We start from the raw sequence: 19,498 nt of genomic DNA, 5'->3' as shown, positions 1-19,498 counted from the left end.
TTGTAAACTATAGAAAAAAAGAGGAAACTTAATCCCGTTATCATGTGATCCTCACATAATCCTAGACATATTGATTGAAAACTATTTTATTTCAATTTGAAGGGTTTTACTCCCTGCAATGCAATTAAGATGCGTTTTCAGAGATTTTATGAACGTGCATCATGCTTCTTGCCTCACTTTTAGGAAATGCGGCTGAAAGCTGTATACCCATTGTGGTTCTCTTTGTGTTGTCATTGCCTTTTCCCAAGAGTGATGATTGACAACAGCCTTCTCAGAGTGGTATCCTTTTAATGTGTTATTGGCTGAGAGTTTGGAGAGAGTTCTGTACCTAGAATGGGAAAATAACCCTATCAGCTATGAAATCAACACTAATCAGCTGTACGTCTTGTGAATATATTATTTATATATGCAAATATATACAGTACATACAAACAAGCAAAATAAGGGTATAGGAATAGATTCTGGAATTCTGCCATAAATTTGTCATCTGACTTACAAAATGTCAGTTGATTCATGGTGTGAATTTCGGTTAATTTATTGGTGAAAACATATACTATAAAATAGTATGGAGAAAGAAAGCATTTTTCAGTTCTTTTTAGGTGTTATATGAATTTACTACACCAAGTATTGTTTAGGAGAAATATTGCTGACAAAGAAGCACTCTTCTGTCTTTAAAATACAGTCTGCAGTTAATTTTTATATACATTATAATGTATTTTTTTTACTTATTGTATATACTTGAGGCTAAGCCAAGAATTTTAGGTGCCAAAATACATCCCCCAAAATGGTTTTGGCATATCCAGAGATAAGCTTACTTGCTAGTACATATGATATTTTTAAAGGTACCCATATTATATCCCCTACGTACTTGTGGATAAACACATCGATGGATAAGAGACCCTCCAATTTTTAATCAATCTACCATGGGCAGTTCATTTTTCATGATATTTTTATTAAAAACTCAAGGGTTAGTTTATTGATTATGTATTGATTAGATATTATTTAGGTATACAAGTAGTCCTCGACTTAGAACAGTTCATTTAGTGATTGTTCAAAGTTACAATGGCATTGAAAAAAGGGACTTATGGCCACTGCAGCATATCCAAGGTCAGTGATCAAAATTCAGACCCTTGGTAATGATTCATATTTATGATGGTTGCAGTTTCTCAGAATTATGTGATCACCTTTTGCGAGAAGCAAAGTGCATGGAGAAACCCGATTCATTTAACAACTGAGTCTTAACAACTGAAGTTATTCATTTAACAACTATGGCAAGAAAGCTCATAAAATGGGGCAAAATTCAGTTAAGAAATGTATGGCTTGCAACAGAAATTTTGGACTCAATTGTCGTAAATCAAGGACTATCTGTAGATAGTCTACAACTTACATTCATTCATTCAGAAATCATTTCAAAAGCACTGGAAAAAAATGGACGTATGACCACTCTTCAAAGTTCTGACCATTGTGGCACCTCTATGGTTGGGTGAGTAGGTTGGATAATTGCAGGGAGTAGGTTGTGATAATTGCAGGGAGCCATGGTAATCTGATCATTTGCAACCTTTTCTGCAATCTTTTCTGCAATCAGCAGGAAAGGTTGCAAGTTGCTTTGGTAAATCCCACCACTTTATCATCTGCCATGGCTGCATATGACCTACACTGGCCTGCCCAGAGCCTCCTTGACTTGCACGTGGCCTGCACCAGCCTTCTCAATGCCTGCCCGCCATCCTGGCAGCAGTACCCCTGTGGTCTTTTACCTAGGACTCCCAACTCTTCCCACATTTTGGGCTCCCAACAGCAACCAGAACTGCCAGGATTGTTGTGAGTAAGCGATGTGGTCACATGACATTGTGCTTTACAATTGCGTTGCCGAGCAGTGATAATCCTGGTTCCAATTGGAGTGACTACCTGTTTATATCAGGGTAAGTCATATGTCAGCTATCCTGGTCTTGGTTGTTTAGAACCATATATACCGTAAGCAGGACACCTTGTTCAATAGCTAAGATAATGCTTTCAATGTAATTTGTGCATAGCCTAGCACTCCCACTTAACAACTTCCATACACATTTCAGCAACTTTCAGACCAAAAATAATATACATTTCATTGAATGAGTCAAGCCAGCTATCTGAGAACTTTTAACTTGAATTCCTCCTTTATATCAGAAGATTAGATTTGATGGTCTAATAACCCAATCCAGTGTCATGATTTTATGAATTGTATGAATCTGTGACTATTCATCATGGTTCAACATTCTATATCTCTCAAGAGACCATGACAGTTCATTTTCCTGATTCCTGATCTTGCAGGGAAGAATTCATTGCACTCTATAGACTGCTCCTTTCCTCCCATTTTCATGATATAAAACAAAAATTCCACCAGATGACCATTATAATGTGTTAACTTTAAATTTTCCCTCCCTGTTACCATAATCAAAGACAAAATTGTTTTTAGTTTGCTTGAGGTTTATTTAAACCTTTGTTTCTTTTTTTTTATTATGTTTAGGTGTTATTTCAATCTTTGGCAAGATAATACCATGTTCTTTGTGTTTGATCCAGTGACCTGTGAAGATACAGGAACTGTGAAATCCCTATCAGGCATTGCTGGGAGCTTCCCATAATGCCCTGCTAGAGTTTAGATCAGCCAGGTTCTCATTTTGGAATTGTTCTTGTAAGCTGTTTATATAAAGCATAGACTTGCATTGCATTTGGATCCAGGGAGTGTGCACAAATGCTTTGGCGGTACTTCAGGATGATGGACACCTAATTGGACAAGGTGACAAGGAGGGAGGGAGCTGTTTATGTTTAATTGTACCGAAAGCATGAGAAATAGCCAGAGCTGGTTTTAAGATCATCTTTGCCAAAATGAGGTACTCAATAAAGAAGTTATTTGAGGAACTTTGAGGAAACTGACAGTCTCGGAGTGCTGACTCATTTGGGTTTTGTCAGTCAGATCCTTTACAGTAAACCAACTCTGGCTATTTCCCACACTTCCAGTACAATTAAAGATTAGACAGCTCCCTCCTTCCTTGTCACAGGTCACGTTGTCCAATTAGGTGTTCTGGCCTCTCCTTGGAATCCCCTACTCGTCTCTGGCCAGCACCTGTTGGGATTACCTCGGTTCCCACAAGATAGGTTGCTGATGTCCAGTTTGACATTCTAAAGCTGCCTCCCCCCCCCGACAAAGTGTGTCAAGTTGAGAAACGGAGAAGATTGGCTATGATGGGGCCAACCTATTTTGAAATAGGCAACTTTAAAAAATGACTTACAACTGTTTTTCACGCAATAGTTAAGTGTTAAGCATAACACTTAACAACCATGTTACTAACTTTATTTCAGTGATTCACTTAACAATTGTTGCAAGATATGTTGTAAAATGGGTCAACTGTGTTGCTTAGCAATCAAAATTTTTGACTCAATTGTGGTTTTAAATCGAGGACTACCTGTAAAAGAAAATGGGGGGAACTATTTTAGACCAAAAAGTAAGGCAATGGAAGATATAGGGCCAAACTGGGAATATAAAGCCATGAAGAAAGTAAGTCCTTTTTTTTTTCTAGTGGCAAATGCAAGAAGCTTGAACCAGACTAAGGCTATAGGGGAGACAAAAGGTTACCTGCCAATGTAGACCATCTATTTTCCACTTCAAACCCTGTCCTGATTCAGATCAGAGGACTATGCCCTCCATTTACCCAATTACAAATTCACTTTTTGTATGCTAGAAAATAAAAAAGTAAAGAGAGACAGTGGAGAAACACAATGAAGAGTTTAGAAAGAAATGAAAAGGATGCTGTATTCTGTTTCCCCACAAATAGGAAACTACTGTTTAAAAGATAGAAGTTTCGCATACCATGTTTGAAGGTGCCATATATACAAAAATGAGAAATGAATTGCTGACTAAGCTTATTAGACATGGAGCTGATTGTTCAAGTATTGAAGAGAGATAATCAGTTGAATGCTTGTTCGTTCTTTTCAGATTACTCAGGGCGAACTCCAGAAGTCATGCACTAAGCCTCTAGTAGAGAAAGCTACAGATAATTGCCAGCATATCTGCCAATGTAGACCACCTCCATTACCACCACCGCCACCGCCACCACCACCACCAAGGTTGCTTGGGGTTTCATGTAAGTAGAGGTTACCACTGTTTCTCTTTATATTCAGAAAAGCCTAGGAGCACCAGAAAGATTATTAAATCACTGATTGGGAAGAAGGCAATATTTCATGGGTAGGTAGTAATATTTTTCTGATGAAGAATGGCAAAATAGACAAATGTTGATTGTTTAAGGTTGTTTCCTTAAAAAGTTAACATGCAAATCCTTGAATAATGCCACATGGCAAGAATGCTATGCAATGAGGATGCCATGATCTAGTATGTAAATAAGTTTATAATTTCCCCAATTTATGTTCAGTCAAATTTAATGTTACACATAGCCTTGTGTGTGAATGCATCTGCATCCACCTCCTGAAGTAAATAGATTATCTAAACCCTTTCAAGTCAAATTTCAGCCCTGGGTGACTTGTATTTATAGCATCAGTATGTAAATGATGCCTAGTTATATATCATGATATATCACAAGCCTTAAAGTGGCCAAGATTGGAGAAGCCTGGTATACAGTACAGCTTCTCAAATAGTGATGGAAATATCAAAGTTCCCTTATATAATCTTTCTACTTTAAGAGCTCCACTTGATATTAATTGAATGTGATTGAAAATGCTAGTTCTCATGTTTAAAGGACCTGGATATCCACAGCACCAAATTCTCCCTGTAGTTTCTCTCCATGTGGTAGGATCAGAAAAGGTAGGCTGTCTCTGATTCTCTTCTCTTAGGCATTATACAGCTTTTTCAATTTTAATCACCTCGTCTTTGGAAGAGCATACTTCCAAGAAAGACAAACTCCTATTAACATATGGCTTTTTAAGAGAGCTCTGCAGTGGAACTATTATATGTAGCTTTTTGTTTGTTTGTTTCTATGTTTGCTTGATGCTTAATTTTCTTCAGTGCTGAAGGTTTTATAATTGCATACTGTTTATTCTGATGTTTAGAGGGGAATGGAAGTTGCTCAGAGTCCTTTTATGTCAGGGCTGTCAAACTCCTGGCCCGCGGGCCAGATGCGTCACGTGCTGGCCATGCCCATGCCCGGTTTAGCAAAGGGGAAAAAACTCCCAGCCCATGGGCCGGATACATCACGTGACAATGCCGTGACAAAGTGAGTTTGACACCCCTATTCTATGGTAAAGGAGAATAATAAAGTATTTGGGAATTGCTATCCAAGTCATATGGTATGAAGCGACTCATTCATTTTAGTTTGTGTAAATAGTTTTATCTTCCTAGGTTAATTCTACCATGTTTCTCATATAATAAGGCCGGGTCTTATTTTATTTTTTTTGAGCCCCGAAAAAATGGCTAGGCTGTCTTTTCGGGGGTGACTTAATTCCCCCCCTTGCATCTTTGGGTGGGTGGGTAGCGACGGCTTGGATGTTGACCTCGGCGTTGGTGGGGCACTTCGTATCGGGATCAACGCAGGCAGCACTATATCCGAGTGTGCAACAAAAGTACTTCCTAATGGCAAGCCCCCCACCATTCCCCCCATTTTGCATGTTTTAATATAGGCCTTAATTTGGGGTGAGGGGCTTAATTTCATTTCATGCCTATAAAATATGCTGGGACTTCCTATTGGAGGAGGCTGTATTGTTGGAGAAACAGGGTAGATTAATAGTTAATGTAATATGCAGCTACTTATTAGCCTCAGGAATGCTGAATGGGTTTTTTTTTTAAAAAAAAGAGCAAAAAGGCCCATTCCAAGAAAACTCTGGAATGGTTCAAATGATTGTCGTTCACATTTGGGAGAGTTTGGGTTTTAAAATATGTGGCTAATTCAGCCCTTTTTTCAATACAGTTTTGTTGCCTGCCTCTAGGACTCATTTAGTATCTTGCAAAGCCCTGAATCTCTGCCCCATGTATAAATGTAATGATACCATTACTTATTTGCAACTTGAGTCATGATTTGCTCCTTTTGCTAGTTTAGCCAGTAAAAGTATATTCTGACAGTATACCATGATATCTTCTATATATTACCGATTACAAGTCATCGTATTGTTTCAGAAGGGTTTGTTTCAACTTCCAATTTTTAAGAATTCTGTGAGAGCCTAAAAGGGAATTCTGCAGCCAGGATCCTGCAGAAAAATACCTTTCCTTTCCCAGATCTTAACTGACATGCAGCTACTAAATAGCAGCATTGAGAATTCAATGGGAGACAATCTTATTCTCCCAGGATATTTTATTTGTTCCACTCAAAGTGGCTATGCTTCAACGAAAAAGGTTCCAAAGGGAGACTTCAGTGCAAAACAGCTAAATCAGAATTTATTTGCATATGTAATTGGATGGTGTTCTAACACAGATGAAATGGGAAATATCTTTCCTGCTATGGAAAATGGCTGTTCTCTTTTTGGTGTCAGATTAGCATGGTAAGAAAGGCAATATTATTGTTAATGATTGCTACATTTGCTTCTGCATACAGCTGTCACAGGTATGGAATTGTGTTTACAAGATACCTCAGTACATATTTGTGTTTATGTGTCAGAGCAAGCAACGTTAATACAATTTCAGGTATCTAGAACATTTACTTTTCTCACAGTTATTTGTTATTAGACTTTGTTTTGCTGAGTTCAAATGGGCTGCCTCCCTCAATTTCTCACAAACTAAATTAAACTGCAAAGGAATTTTTTTCTTGCATCCTTTGTTTTGTTTAGGGGCAAATTTGCATCCAGTAATCCCCATTTCCTTTATAATTCCTTTTAAATAACGTTAAAAATTATTTAACTTTTCTCTGGGCTAGTAAGTATATTTTCTGAACACAGATTTTCTTATTTTCTTCTGTATATAACGGGTGTCAAACTCAAGGCCTGCAGGCCGGATCTGGCCTACAGGGCTGCCCTGGAAATAGCAAAGGTCCATGATGCCTCTGCCAGCAAAAATTGAGCTCAGGAGGGCTGGTAGAGGGTGGCAGGAGGCCATCCCAGCCGAAAACGGAGATTGGGAGCCTGTTTTTGCTGGAAGAGCACTTGGGCCACCACCGACCACCCTGACATGAGTGATGTCAAGCTGGCCACACCTACCCTGGCCATGGCACTCCACACACCCCCACCCCCGAGGTCAAACACAACCCCAATGCAGCCCTCACTGAAATTGAGTTTGACACCTCTGGTATATAATTATTCCTATGTGTGGCTTGTGTGGTATTTCAAAGAAAGCTGTCCAAAGGTTTGAGATGGCGCTGTCAGTGCACATCTCTCACCCCACTCCTGATAAAAGTTTTTCAGACTTTAAATTATCAGACTGTATGGACAAAATTTTTGACCTGGATAAATAAAACCGATTTTGCCTTTAACAAGCAAAAGAATGGCAACTAGACCTAAATATTCCACAGTTAGCTTAATTTCAGCTGTATCATCATCTGCCAGGCTGGGAATGATGATGGAGGAGGATTTTTCTACCAATTTCTTAAGAGATTCTGGCTCAGGTATAACTCTTGAAGCCAATCCAGTAAGGTCTGGCAGAGCTTAAATATGATTTAAAACAGGTGCAAGAAAAAAGTCTCACTATGAAGAATGAATGTCTGCCCATGACAGTTGTATAATTGTACAACTCAAGCATAATAATCCTATTTTACAAAAAGAAATGGTTGTAAAGGACTGTAAAAAGAAATTAAATGAATATTTTGATAGTAACCCAACTAAAGGGACAAATTTAATGACTGTTTGGGATGCTAGTAAAGCAATTAAGAGAGGCTATTTTATACAATACAATTCTATAGAGAAGAAGAAATCCCAGGAAAAGATTCAAAAGATATTAGATGAAATTAGAAAGAAAGAAATTCAATTTCAAAAGACACCCATGGACTCTAAAAACGTACATCAGATTAAATCATTGCATCAACAGTTGTCTGTTTTAACAGTTCAAGAAATAGAAACTAAATTGAATTATGTGAAACAAAGACATTTGAATTTGCAAACAAATCAGGAAGATGACTGGCATATAAATGAAGAAAGGGAAGAGAAAAGAGAATGATTGAGAAAATCCATGAAGATGACAGTGTGATAAAGATAATGATTTTATTAAAAAGTCCTTTCACAAATTTTACTCTAATCTGTACAAGAAACAGGAACTTGATATGCATAAAGTAGATGAATATCTGCAAAGACAACACTTATCTAAACTTTCACAAGCTCGGAGATAGCTTATGAATGATCCAGTAATTACTTTTGAAATATCAGAAACTATTAAAAAAATGAAACCAGGTAAAGGTCCAGGTCCAGGTCCAGGTGGCCTTACAAGGCAATATTATAAATGTTTTGAAGATCAACTTCTTCAGCCACTAAAGCAAGGGTGTCAAACTCAAGGCCCGCGGGCAGCATCTGGCCCATAAGGGACTTAAATCTGGCCCACGGGGCTGACCTGGAACCAGTGAAGGACTGGCCTGCAGTGCCTCTGCCAGTGAAAACAGAGCTCGGGAGCCTGTTTTTGCCGTCAGAGCACTTGGGCCCCTACAGGCACCCCTGACACAAGTGATATCAAGCTGGTCATGCCCCCCTGAACCCAGCCCTCCTGAGATCAAACACAATTCTGCACTAAAGGATACAATAAATGGAGTATTACAGGGAGCAAAGAAGCTCATACTCCATTATTACCAAAGAAGGGGCAAGCTGTCAAGATACAAACCATAGATTAATTTCATTGTTAAATAATGAATATAAACTTTTTGCTGTAATTTCGGCAGAAAGAAAGTAAGATGGGGAATAGTTTTGCAGCTGGTGTAGTTTTGGAAACTAGGTGCAAATATTGCAACCCACCTTGCTTCCTTGGGATTTTTGAACAAATATTCTTCCTTTTGCCAGCTCTCTTCTTGGGTTCCAGTTCCAGGCCCCCAGAAGGCCTCAAAGAAGGAAAAAAATGTCAGAAAGAGCAGAAATTGATAGCTGTGATAATGTGACAGTGATAAAAAATTTTATATACTGAAAAAATTATTCATTCTATGCCAGTCTTAACTTTGGAGGAAGTTTTTCTGCAATCAGTATTCCAGCATTTATCACTCAACTATTTGTTTCGTGAATATTTTCCCATAGATTCTAATGTCACATGGCTTCCCATCTAGGCACTATTTTTTTCTCTCTTTTCTGCCAACTTAATGCTTCCAAACATAGTGCTAATCACCGTGTTCCTCTTTCCCCCTTATTTCCCATGTAGTTCTCCTATTTCATACGTTTCCTGTTCATTGTCCTGATCTTTAGTTACAGTTTTCCCAGATCAATTCCATTGTTCCTTATCTAGCAAACTGCCTGAACTCTTGACCAATAATTAGTATTAACATTTTTATTGCTTCTTAATTAATAACAAAAAAAGAAAACAACACACAAAAATGATAGGATGGTGATATAGATACATTGTCAGAGAAGAAACAAAAGACATAAAATGCTTTAACAAAAAAAGTAAAGAAATATGAGGACAAATAACAGAGTTAGAAGATACTTTAGAGTCTTCTAGTCCAACCTCCTACTCAGGCAGGAAGTCCTATACTATTTCAGACAAATGGTTGTCCAATTTTTTTTCTTAAAAACTTCCAGTTTTGGAGCATTCCAAACTTCTGAAAGCGAGTTGTTCCACTGATTAACTGTTCTAACTGCCAGGACATTTTTTCTTAGGTTGCTTCTTTTCTTGATTGGTTTCCATCCATAAAGAAGTCCAATATGGCTGACTCCCTAGTTTCCTTTTCTACTTTTTGGGAGATGAAAGTCGTCTGCTAGGTTTGTCAGGAACCTGTTTGATCCTCCATTTGGTGCAGTTTGTCTCCCAGTTGATGTTGGGATAGTTAAAGTCCCTCATTGCTATTGTGATGTGCTTCCTACATATCTTAGTTAACTGACTAGCAAAATGTTCATCTATTTCCTCTATTTGGTTGGGTGGCCTGTAGTGTGCATTTATGGCAATGTCATTTTTCCCTCTTTTATATTGACCCAAATGCATTCAAGACGGTTTTCATCATTGTTCTGCTCTATTTCTGTAGAAATGTAGTTATTGCTTATATAGAGTGCAACTCCATTCCTTCTTTTATTACTTCTGTTTTTAAAAAATAATTTAAATCCCTCTAGCTGCATATTCCATTTGTGGGTTTCATCCAACCAAGTTTCCATAAAGTAAAGACAACACTTACAATTTTATATATACTTATCTAATGCAAATATGTCGTGCCCCTGTCAGAGTCTGAATCTGAGGAGGAAGACGAACAGCTGACAAGCAGTGGGAGTGTGGATCCATTGGCTGTGGAGGAAACTGGGGAAGGGCAAAGTCCAGCTGGGCAGAGCAGGGAAGAGGTAGAACAAGGGAGAGGGAGTTCAGAGGAAGACCCAGGCCCACTGCCTCTTCATCCTAGGTTACGCAGGGAGGAACAGAGAAGAGAGCAACGTGGGTTGTGTGGCTTACAGGGGAGGAAAGGGGCATGATTCCCTTCAATAGCCATAGCTGGGAAGAGAGTTTAAAAGAAATGCAGCTGCTGGGAACAAATGTGAGTTTATCTTCTGTTGACTTTGGTTATCTGTGTTATCTGGCGTCTTCCCAACCGTGTTGAGTTATTGCCGTGCCTTCCTGTCTGGAATTCTTGCTCCTACCCTGCTGGACTAATTACCTCATTTTGCCTTGATTGAACTTATAGTTACAGTTTTTGTTGACCACTTTTTGGACTTGATTCTCTGCAGCCAAAGGCTGTTCCTGGGAGAGTTTTTCTGCAGCCAGAAGGTAACCAGGACATTGGGAGCAAAGTTGGAGCTAATTAAGGGACTCCTCTGACTGTGTTGCCTTTGTGCCCAGGTCATCACAAAATATTATGTATATACTGTATTTCTAATACATTTGTGAGATTATCTTTTTAACATACTGTATTCGGTATAAATAAGTCCCATTTTTCATTATACTCGTCTATACAATCTTTCTTTCAATCTCCAGTCTTCCCTTTTTAGTTAGAGAGAGTGATTGCACAGCAGCTTCAGAGAACTTTGGATGAAGCAGATTATCTAGTCTTTTTTCAGTTGGGGTTCAGACCTGGGTTTGGGACTGAGACAGCACTGATCACACTCATGGATGACCTCTGGCAGGAGTGTCATCCATCCTGGCCTTTCTTGACTCTGAACAGTGTTTGATACCATTGATCATGGTATCCTTCTGGGCTGGTTTTGGGAATTGGGTGTATATAGTACTGTATTGTGCTGATTTTCCTCCTTTCTCCAGGCCAGTTCCAGCTGGTATTGATAGAGGGAGAGAGATCCAGCCCCTGGCCTCTACTGTGTTGGATGCCTCAGGATTTTGGTGTTCTCTTCTATTAACATTTACATGATGAGACTGAGTTGAGGTGATTTGTTGGTTTGGGGGTGAGATATTGTCAGTATACAAATGACATCCAGCTTTATATTTCTACCCCAGGCCTCCTAAGTGATGCTTAGTTACAGAATAGAGTTGGAAGGGTTCTTGAAGATCTTCTAGTCCAACCCCTGCTCAAGCAGGAGACCCTTATTTCAGACAAGTGACTGTCCAGTTTCTTCTTAAAAAGCTCCAATGATGAAGCACCCACAACTTCGGAAAGCAATCTGTTCTACTGGTTAATTGTCCTTCCTCACAGTCAGGAAGTTTCTGCTTAACTCCAGAAATGCCCTGGATTTCACAAACTTCAGTAGATTTCAACGTGAGTTCATTGCTGCCTCCCTTTCCAACATCTCTGTGTGGTGAATTTCTAATGCAAAGGCAGCTACTCCAACACAAAGCATGACGTTTGGTTTGGTTATCTTGAAATATATGTGCTTACTATCTGAAAAGAAGGTGCATATGCATGGAGGTTGAGGGGGGATGTGGATGGAAAGGATAGATAGATCAAATAAATGGGTGGTGGTTCTAATGTTCGTTGAGTGGAATGAAAAATTTTCTCTGTTCTTCAATCTCTGTTTAAATAGTTACATTGAATTCCTCAGTTAGCTTGCTTTGAGTTGTTTTCTCTTCTTTTGCAATGCTTATTCCATTTTGGTTTAAAATGTTTCAATTTAAAAAATGATGAGCCTATTTGCTTTGTTCAAATTCTTCTGAGAACGGTATTGATGAGTCAGATGCTGTTGATTTCCATCCAAAGTAATCTTTAGACTCTGCTGGCATCAGGAATAAAGCACTGTCTCAGTCCAGCTATACAATAAATGGATCTTAATTGGCATAAGCCTAACCCTTTAGAAGCAAGATCCAAGCCATTGTCCTCATTGTCCCCTGCCCGTACAGATTGTTCTGGCAGAGTTTCATAATTGTTTCAATTATGAAACAATTTTAAAAAAATGTGAAAAATTATGTCATATTCAAATTTAGCAAATAGACTTATGATAGGAACCCTTCAGTCATCAAAGTGGTAAAGCTAAACATTTACCAAAACATTTACCAAAACAATGTAAATCAAAGTGAATGGAGGCCTTTTTTCTTGTGGAGTTCTATGGTAATTCAAAGATTGTACCGATATTCTCCATTTAATGAGTTTAACGCCACCATTTCCTATTACTTCTGTCCAGTCAATCCTTTTTGGTTTGGAAGATTGCTTATAGACCTGGTCTGTTTGAAGAAGGGAAGAAGAATGGTAGATGATCCCTCATCACCACAGCAGGGAGAATAAAATCCTGGGAGAGCTGAAATCTTGTTTATGTTATTTAGCTTTTGGATCTTTTTAAACATATTTTTGCTGCTTGAGTCATTTATGATTAGGCAGCCTTATAAATCGTAAGTAAAACCAACTCATAAATAAAATACATTTTTCAGGAAACAGCCCTAGTCTTCTCTGTTTGGGACTATTAGTGAAATAAAAATTGCTCTTGATTGTCAACTTGGCTAGGTAAAGATTGTTGGGTAGAAAGCAAAGTCACACAAGACCAATCAGGACTAGTGTCTGCTTCCTGGAAAATGTATGATGCCTAGCAGTCTGCACAAAGAATTGCTGTTATAGGCTTTTGGGTGCTTTTCTTATATTGAACCTTCAAAGGGCCTTATTGTAAAACTGCAGGGACTAGTTCAGGCAGGCATCCAAGGGTCAACACTAATTTGAAGTCAGTAAACCTGTGACATAATATCCCAGACTTAACAATTGTTGATAAAAAAGACAAAAAAATGTCTGGATAGCTGATATGACAGTACTGGAGATAGCAGAATGGAAGAGAAAGAACTGGAGAAAATAATAAATTACAAAGACTAACAGTAAGATGTCTATAATGTGGTGGCGCAGTGGTTAGAATTGCAGTATTGCAGGCTAATTCTGCCAACTGCCAGCAGTTTGATTCTCACCGGCTCAAGATTAACTCACCCTTCCATCCTTCTGAGGTGGGTAAAATGAGGACCCAGATTGTTGGGGGCAATATGCTTATTCTGTAAACCACTTAGACAGGGCTATAAAGTACTATCAAGTGGTACATAAGTCTAAGTGCTATTGCTATGACAAAAAGAAAGCAAGGATAGTATCAATAGTAATTGGTGCCTTGGGTACAATCCCAAAGCATCTGGAACACCACTTGAACACCATTGGCATTGAGACAATCATCATTAGTCAATTACAAAAGGCAGATTGACTTCAAAAAGGTTATATCCTGCAAGATACCTTTAACACCATCAAACAACAACATCGTCTATCACAGGTCATCAGAAAAGATCTGGGATAGGTAGATAAAAATTCCAAATCCAATCTAAACATCTGGTTCACTTGTGACCACCCATAATAATGGAAATGTTATATGATTGATTGCCAAAAGCTTGACTAAATTGTTCTCTTTTTTCCGTGAAAAGATAAAAGAATAGGTAGACACCTGCTGGATATTTCTGGGAAAGGTATTTTACATTTAGCAGAAGTAAGGGGAAAACATGCCTCTTATTCCTTTAAATGAACAATCAATCCACATAGTCTGATTTTCTATAACTTGGGTTGGCAGCATGAAATCTCGTCTAGGCTCAATATGGCATTAAATACAAGCTTATATTCAGTATATGCATTAAAAATGGCAGAAAGGGAGGATAAAGTCTGATGGAACCAATTGCAATAGATAGCAAGATTGACTTCAATTTTTTCATGCCATATTATTGACAGGAATTGCAATATTCCATACGTTCCATGTATGTGAGGGTTTTATATAGATGTGGCTATAACTACAGAATAATTTATCATATGCCAGGCCAGAGCAAGTCAGTGTGGCTTCCAACATAATTATAATCCTTTTGGAAAATACTGTTAAATTAAAAATGAAAGCAACAATGGAGACAACAATAAAAATCAAGGCTGTATCTCATTCCCCATCACAGTGTTGCATTAAATCACATTTTCCCAAACTGGTAGACTCAAGATATTAAAAAAAAAAATTTAAGCATTTCCCTAGATTGAATTGAATTGAATTTCTCAAAAATAAAAGCATGCTTTGGATTTTGTTGGAGGTTTTTTTTTCAGAACTCGTAATTTGGTTTCAGAACTTCTGTTACTTGTCTTTTAGTTATCTCCCAGTCTGGTTCATGGTTCACACTTAACAGATCAGTCTCAGAAGAGTTACAGAGGCTGCGAATATTTTGGTGTATTGCACAAGTTTTCCTTGTATTCCATAAAGAAATTACAGCAAGGCTTTAAGAGGGAGTAATATCTAGCTATACAGTTGGAATATCCTTGATGGCTGTTAGAAATCTTTGAATTTCATAAGTAGAATAACTTCATTTAAAATTTTTCCATGATCGGAGACTTCTTTGAAAAATTAGAAAAGTTATAATTATTTTGTGACATCACTCGGATGACATCAAAAGAGAGGTCATAAATTATTTGTAAACTGTCTGAAAGCTTTGGCATGTCATTTAATAGATAAACCATTAGTCATTGTACCAATGCTGAGAAATTCAGGCAATTTTTATGGGGATACAATTGTATTATATTGTCTGTGTGATTCCTTCCTTCCCTTCCCTCCCTCCCACTCCTATTATCCAGGCAATGTCTCTTTTTTGAACGGTAAGACTCTTTCTCTTACAATTGTCAGCCTGGCACTTTTAGATAACCTAGCATATATCCTTTAAGAAGAGAGAATGAAATTCCAAGTATCATTCATTATATTTATTTTTAGATCTGCCATGGAGACTTTCACCGACAAAAATTGAATCAAAGGATGTCAAAAGTGTACTTTTAATAAACGACTTCAGATTTGTAGAAAGATTGTAGCGTTATACTGCTACACGTTTGGTAACAGAACTGCCAAATTAATATCATGATTACTTGATAGAATGTATAGTTTAATTCAGCCTTCCCCATCAGAGACCATCCAGATGTGCTGAGCTGCTATTGCTTACTTTCAAGCAATGGAATCATGCTAGTGAGGTTTATTGGGATATTGGTCCCATACAGATGGAGGGAGGGCACCATGCTGAGAATTGATTAGGGCTTTCTTGGTTTTTTGATATTCAGAATGGATGGTATGCATAATGTTCTAATGTTCCTTTAGGATAATATTATGTATTAATGTGCATTGATTCAAATTTATGAAAGAATATCCAGTCTATGCTAACATAGTTTTCTGAATGGGTAGCCATTCATTTACATGCAGTAAACTGGCTACTACTAGGCTAGTTGACAAATCAGCAATCCATAATACTTCAGTGAGCAGTTCTAAATATGCTTCCTTGTACAACAGCTCGACTGTATTCAGTAGACTAGTTTTAAAAAGCACACTAACAATTTTATATTGGGAAACACCTGTCTGCACCCTGTACACTCACAATTTGAATTATTTGATCATTTGTAAGACCGTCATATAAATCAATAATTCTGATACTTGCCTTAATTGATTAATGTTTACTGTTATTTAATTATTTTCATTAGGTAGTCCACCAAAAGAAGCAATATGTAACACTGACATTTAACACTGTAAAAAAAATTTAATTATAAATTTTTATTAAACAAACAAATACAAACAAAAACAAAAAGAAACATTAAAAACATTGAACATGGTACAATCCTCCTGACTGACATAGTTGTCTTACATTACTAAGTCTCATAAAAATAGTGTATGTTTACTTTTTCTCTCTCTATATATATATATAACTTACAACCTAGCGACCTACTAGTAAGCTTCGATGTCATATCCCTCTTCACCCAAGTGCCAATAAAAGAAGCCTTGACAGCCATCCAAAACAAATACAACCCCTCCAAGCACATCCTAGATCTAACCAACCACTGCCTATCCAATACATACTTCACCTACAATGGACAAAAATACAAACAAATAGAAGGAGCACCCATGGGATCACCCCTCTCACCTGTCATCGCAAACCTCTACATGGAACACTTTGAAACACAAGCTCTAGAAAAATACGACCACAAACCCAAACTCTGGCTCAGATACGTAGATGACACCTTCATAATCTGGCCACATGGGAAAGAAAAACTGAACAACTTCCTCACACACCTCAACAGCCTACACCCCAAAATACAATTCACCATGGAAACAGAAGCCAACAACCAACTTCCCTTCCTAGATGTCTTGGTATACAAAAGATCCAATGGCTCCCTAGGACACACCATCTACCAGAAGAAAACACATACTAACCGCTATCTACATGCACTCTCACACCACCACCCAGCACAGATCAATTCCGTAGCCAAGACACTCATCTCCAGAACAAAATGCTTAGCCGATGAACAACACCAAAAAACCAAACTACACACTCTCACCAACGTACTTGCAGCCAATGGATTCTAAAGAAAGAAGATTACCCACCTAATCCAAAAAGAAACCCCAACCAAAATCCAAGACAGAGAACAAGAAAACGGCAAAGCCCTCCTCCCATATATAAAAGGCACTACAGACAAAATTAGCAAGATCCTCCAAAAACACAACATCAAAACAGCATTCTGCACAAACAGAAAAATATCCACCATCCTAAGAAACCCCAAAGACAAAATCGAATTAGAAAACCAAGGAGTATATGAAATCCCTGCACTGCCTGCCCTACCACATACATTGGACAAACTAACAGAAGAATAAGTGCACGCATTGAAGAACATAAGAACTCAATCAAAAAGAAGAAACGACCTCTTCCCTGGTCCAACACCTCAAAGCCACAGGACATGAAATTGATTTTAAAAATACCAGAACTATCGCCAAAACCGAACACTTCAACAGCAGAATAATCAGAGAAGCCATAGAGATAGAAAAACGCCCACACAGCATGAACAAACGAGATGACACCTCCCGCCTTCCAGCCATTTGGAAACCCGCCCTCATGAACAGACGAGTACCTAACATGAAGAAGGACACCAGACCCACACCCATGAGAGCCACACAAGATGCCACCACCACACTTCCATGTAGAAAACAGACTCCCACCCACTCAGAAGATGAGACACGACCATGGACCAGAAGCTGCACGGCAGCTGCATCACTACCCACTTCAAACCCCTCCGAGCCATACATGAAGCAAACCGACACCCACTATGAAGATGCAGAAGGACCACGAACTCGAAGCCAAACAGCAAGATCACAACTCACCAGCTCAAATCCCCAGCAACTAAGACTAACCTGAGCACAACCAAGCCCCCACCTGAACAGAACACGCCTCCAACCAATCAGAACACGGCTAACCCCCAACCAATCAGAACACAGCCAAAACCCCTACCAATGAGAACATACCCCCACCCAATCAGAACACAGCCAAGCCCCCACCCAATCAAGTCCCACCCCACTGGCAGTTAAAAGGAGGAAGGCAATCTCACATTACTCTGAGAAGCACAGAGCCGGAGACAGAAGCCTGAAGATGATGAATGAGACTTCATCGAAACGTTGCCTAGATACTTCGAATCTTACGCGGGAGAAAACCCGAACAACCAAAGATCCATATATTATATATATATATATATACATTTAATCATTTCTTATTGTCTTGATCCTTTTTCTTTTCTAACCAACCATAAAAGTTATCTCATACTTTGTAATAGTCCAATTCATCCTTATTTTTTAATACCTTTGTCAATTTGTCCATTTCTGCACACATCCAGATTTTCCTAATTATTTCAAATTCACTTGGAGTTTGTTTACATTTCCACTGTTGTGCATAAGCCAATCTCGCAGCTGTGATTATATGAATTATTAAATATATAATGTCCTTGTCATATTTCCCCACATTGATTCCTAACAGAAAAAAATCAGGTCTATATTCTATTTTAATTATATATATCTCTTCTAACCATTTCTGAATTTTTTGCCAAAATTTTTGTGCTTCCTTGCAATTCCACCGTAAATGATAATACATTCCCTTTTCTTTGTTGCACTTCCAACATATGGGGGAAAGCTTTGGATACTTTGTGGCCAATCTTGATGGTGGCATGTGCCATCTGTAAAACAGTTTATATAAATTTTCTTTAAATGGTACAGCCAGTCATTTTTTTATTTCGTTCCCATAAGATTTGGATGTCGTAATATGTGCAGATGTAGCAGTATGGCCTTTTGTAATTGACGAATGGAAATTTTGTCAATGCCATATAATTTTTTTGGGGGGTGAGGGTAGGACATCCAGTGTGCTGATAAGCATTGGGACAATCACACCGCTGATTTATGCCATCATCTTTCAATTTTGATTTTCAGAGCTAGATACTTTGTGATCTCCAATTCTTTGTCTGCTCTTCTTCTAACTCCTCGGATTGCCACATCAATTATCTACACTTTCTTCTTTTCAACCACAATTAAATCTGATGTGTTATGACCAAGACCTTATCAGCTAGCATTTAGAAATCCCACAATGTTTTAACTGTTCATTTTCAGATACTTTTTTCAACTCTATGTCGCCAGCAATTTTTCATTATAGGTCCTTGATAATTTTTACATATATTCCAGTAAATAATTATGGCAATTGTGTTATGCGATTGCTAATTATTATATGTTGCCTGACTCCAATTATTCTGGATGGTTGCTAGGAATTTACATTATTCAAGTTCCATGAAAATTCCACAGATTTTTTTTTAAAAAACTGCAAGTTTTTTTTTATTATGTAAAATGCAATTTTACCAAATTCACTGCTCTCCTTCTATGCTAAATTACAGGTTTAAACATTATGAATATGAACTTTATTAAAAAGGTTATTGAATGTGAGGTGGTTCTGCCCAATGTGTCTCTATACCTCCTTTAAAACAAAGATTGCAATCCTTGAGCACAAAATGATACCACATCTTTTCCTGTTACATTTAAATTGAGTATAAAGTATTGTCACAACAAAGATAATAAAAATAATGTAGTCCTGTTTAGCTTTTGGAAAGGATTCCATTAGGAATCTCAGGCCAAGGACTGCATTGTGAGAAATCTTTAGGCATATCAGGGAAGAAAGCAACTGACATAGCTGTTCTGTTTTTGCTGAGGAAACAACAACTACATCTCTCTAAGAATAAAGCTCAGCTTGAAGAATGATTTACTTTTTATACTTTTGTGAAAT

General features: G+C 38.0%; 1 protein-coding gene across 2 annotated transcripts in view; it reads left to right on the top strand.

Moving 5' to 3' along the window:
* The window catches only part of PRIMA1 (proline rich membrane anchor 1), a 65,610-nt gene that overhangs the window by 16,564 nt on the left and 29,548 nt on the right, over positions 1-19,498 (top strand). For both annotated transcript variants that reach the window (XM_026713421.2, XM_087922145.1), the window contains exon 3: positions 3,968-4,115. In XM_026713421.2, the coding sequence (XP_026569206.1) occupies positions 3,968-4,115 (148 nt within the window). The remainder of the gene's footprint in view (positions 1-3,967; positions 4,116-19,498) is intronic.

The sequence above is a fragment of the Pseudonaja textilis genome, chromosome 1 (assembly GCF_049901715.1).
Source record: "Pseudonaja textilis isolate UNSWEBS1 chromosome 1, rPseTex1.2, whole genome shotgun sequence".
Taxonomy (NCBI): domain Eukaryota; kingdom Metazoa; phylum Chordata; class Lepidosauria; order Squamata; family Elapidae; genus Pseudonaja; species Pseudonaja textilis.
This window is presented reverse-complemented; position numbering and strand designations above follow the sequence as displayed.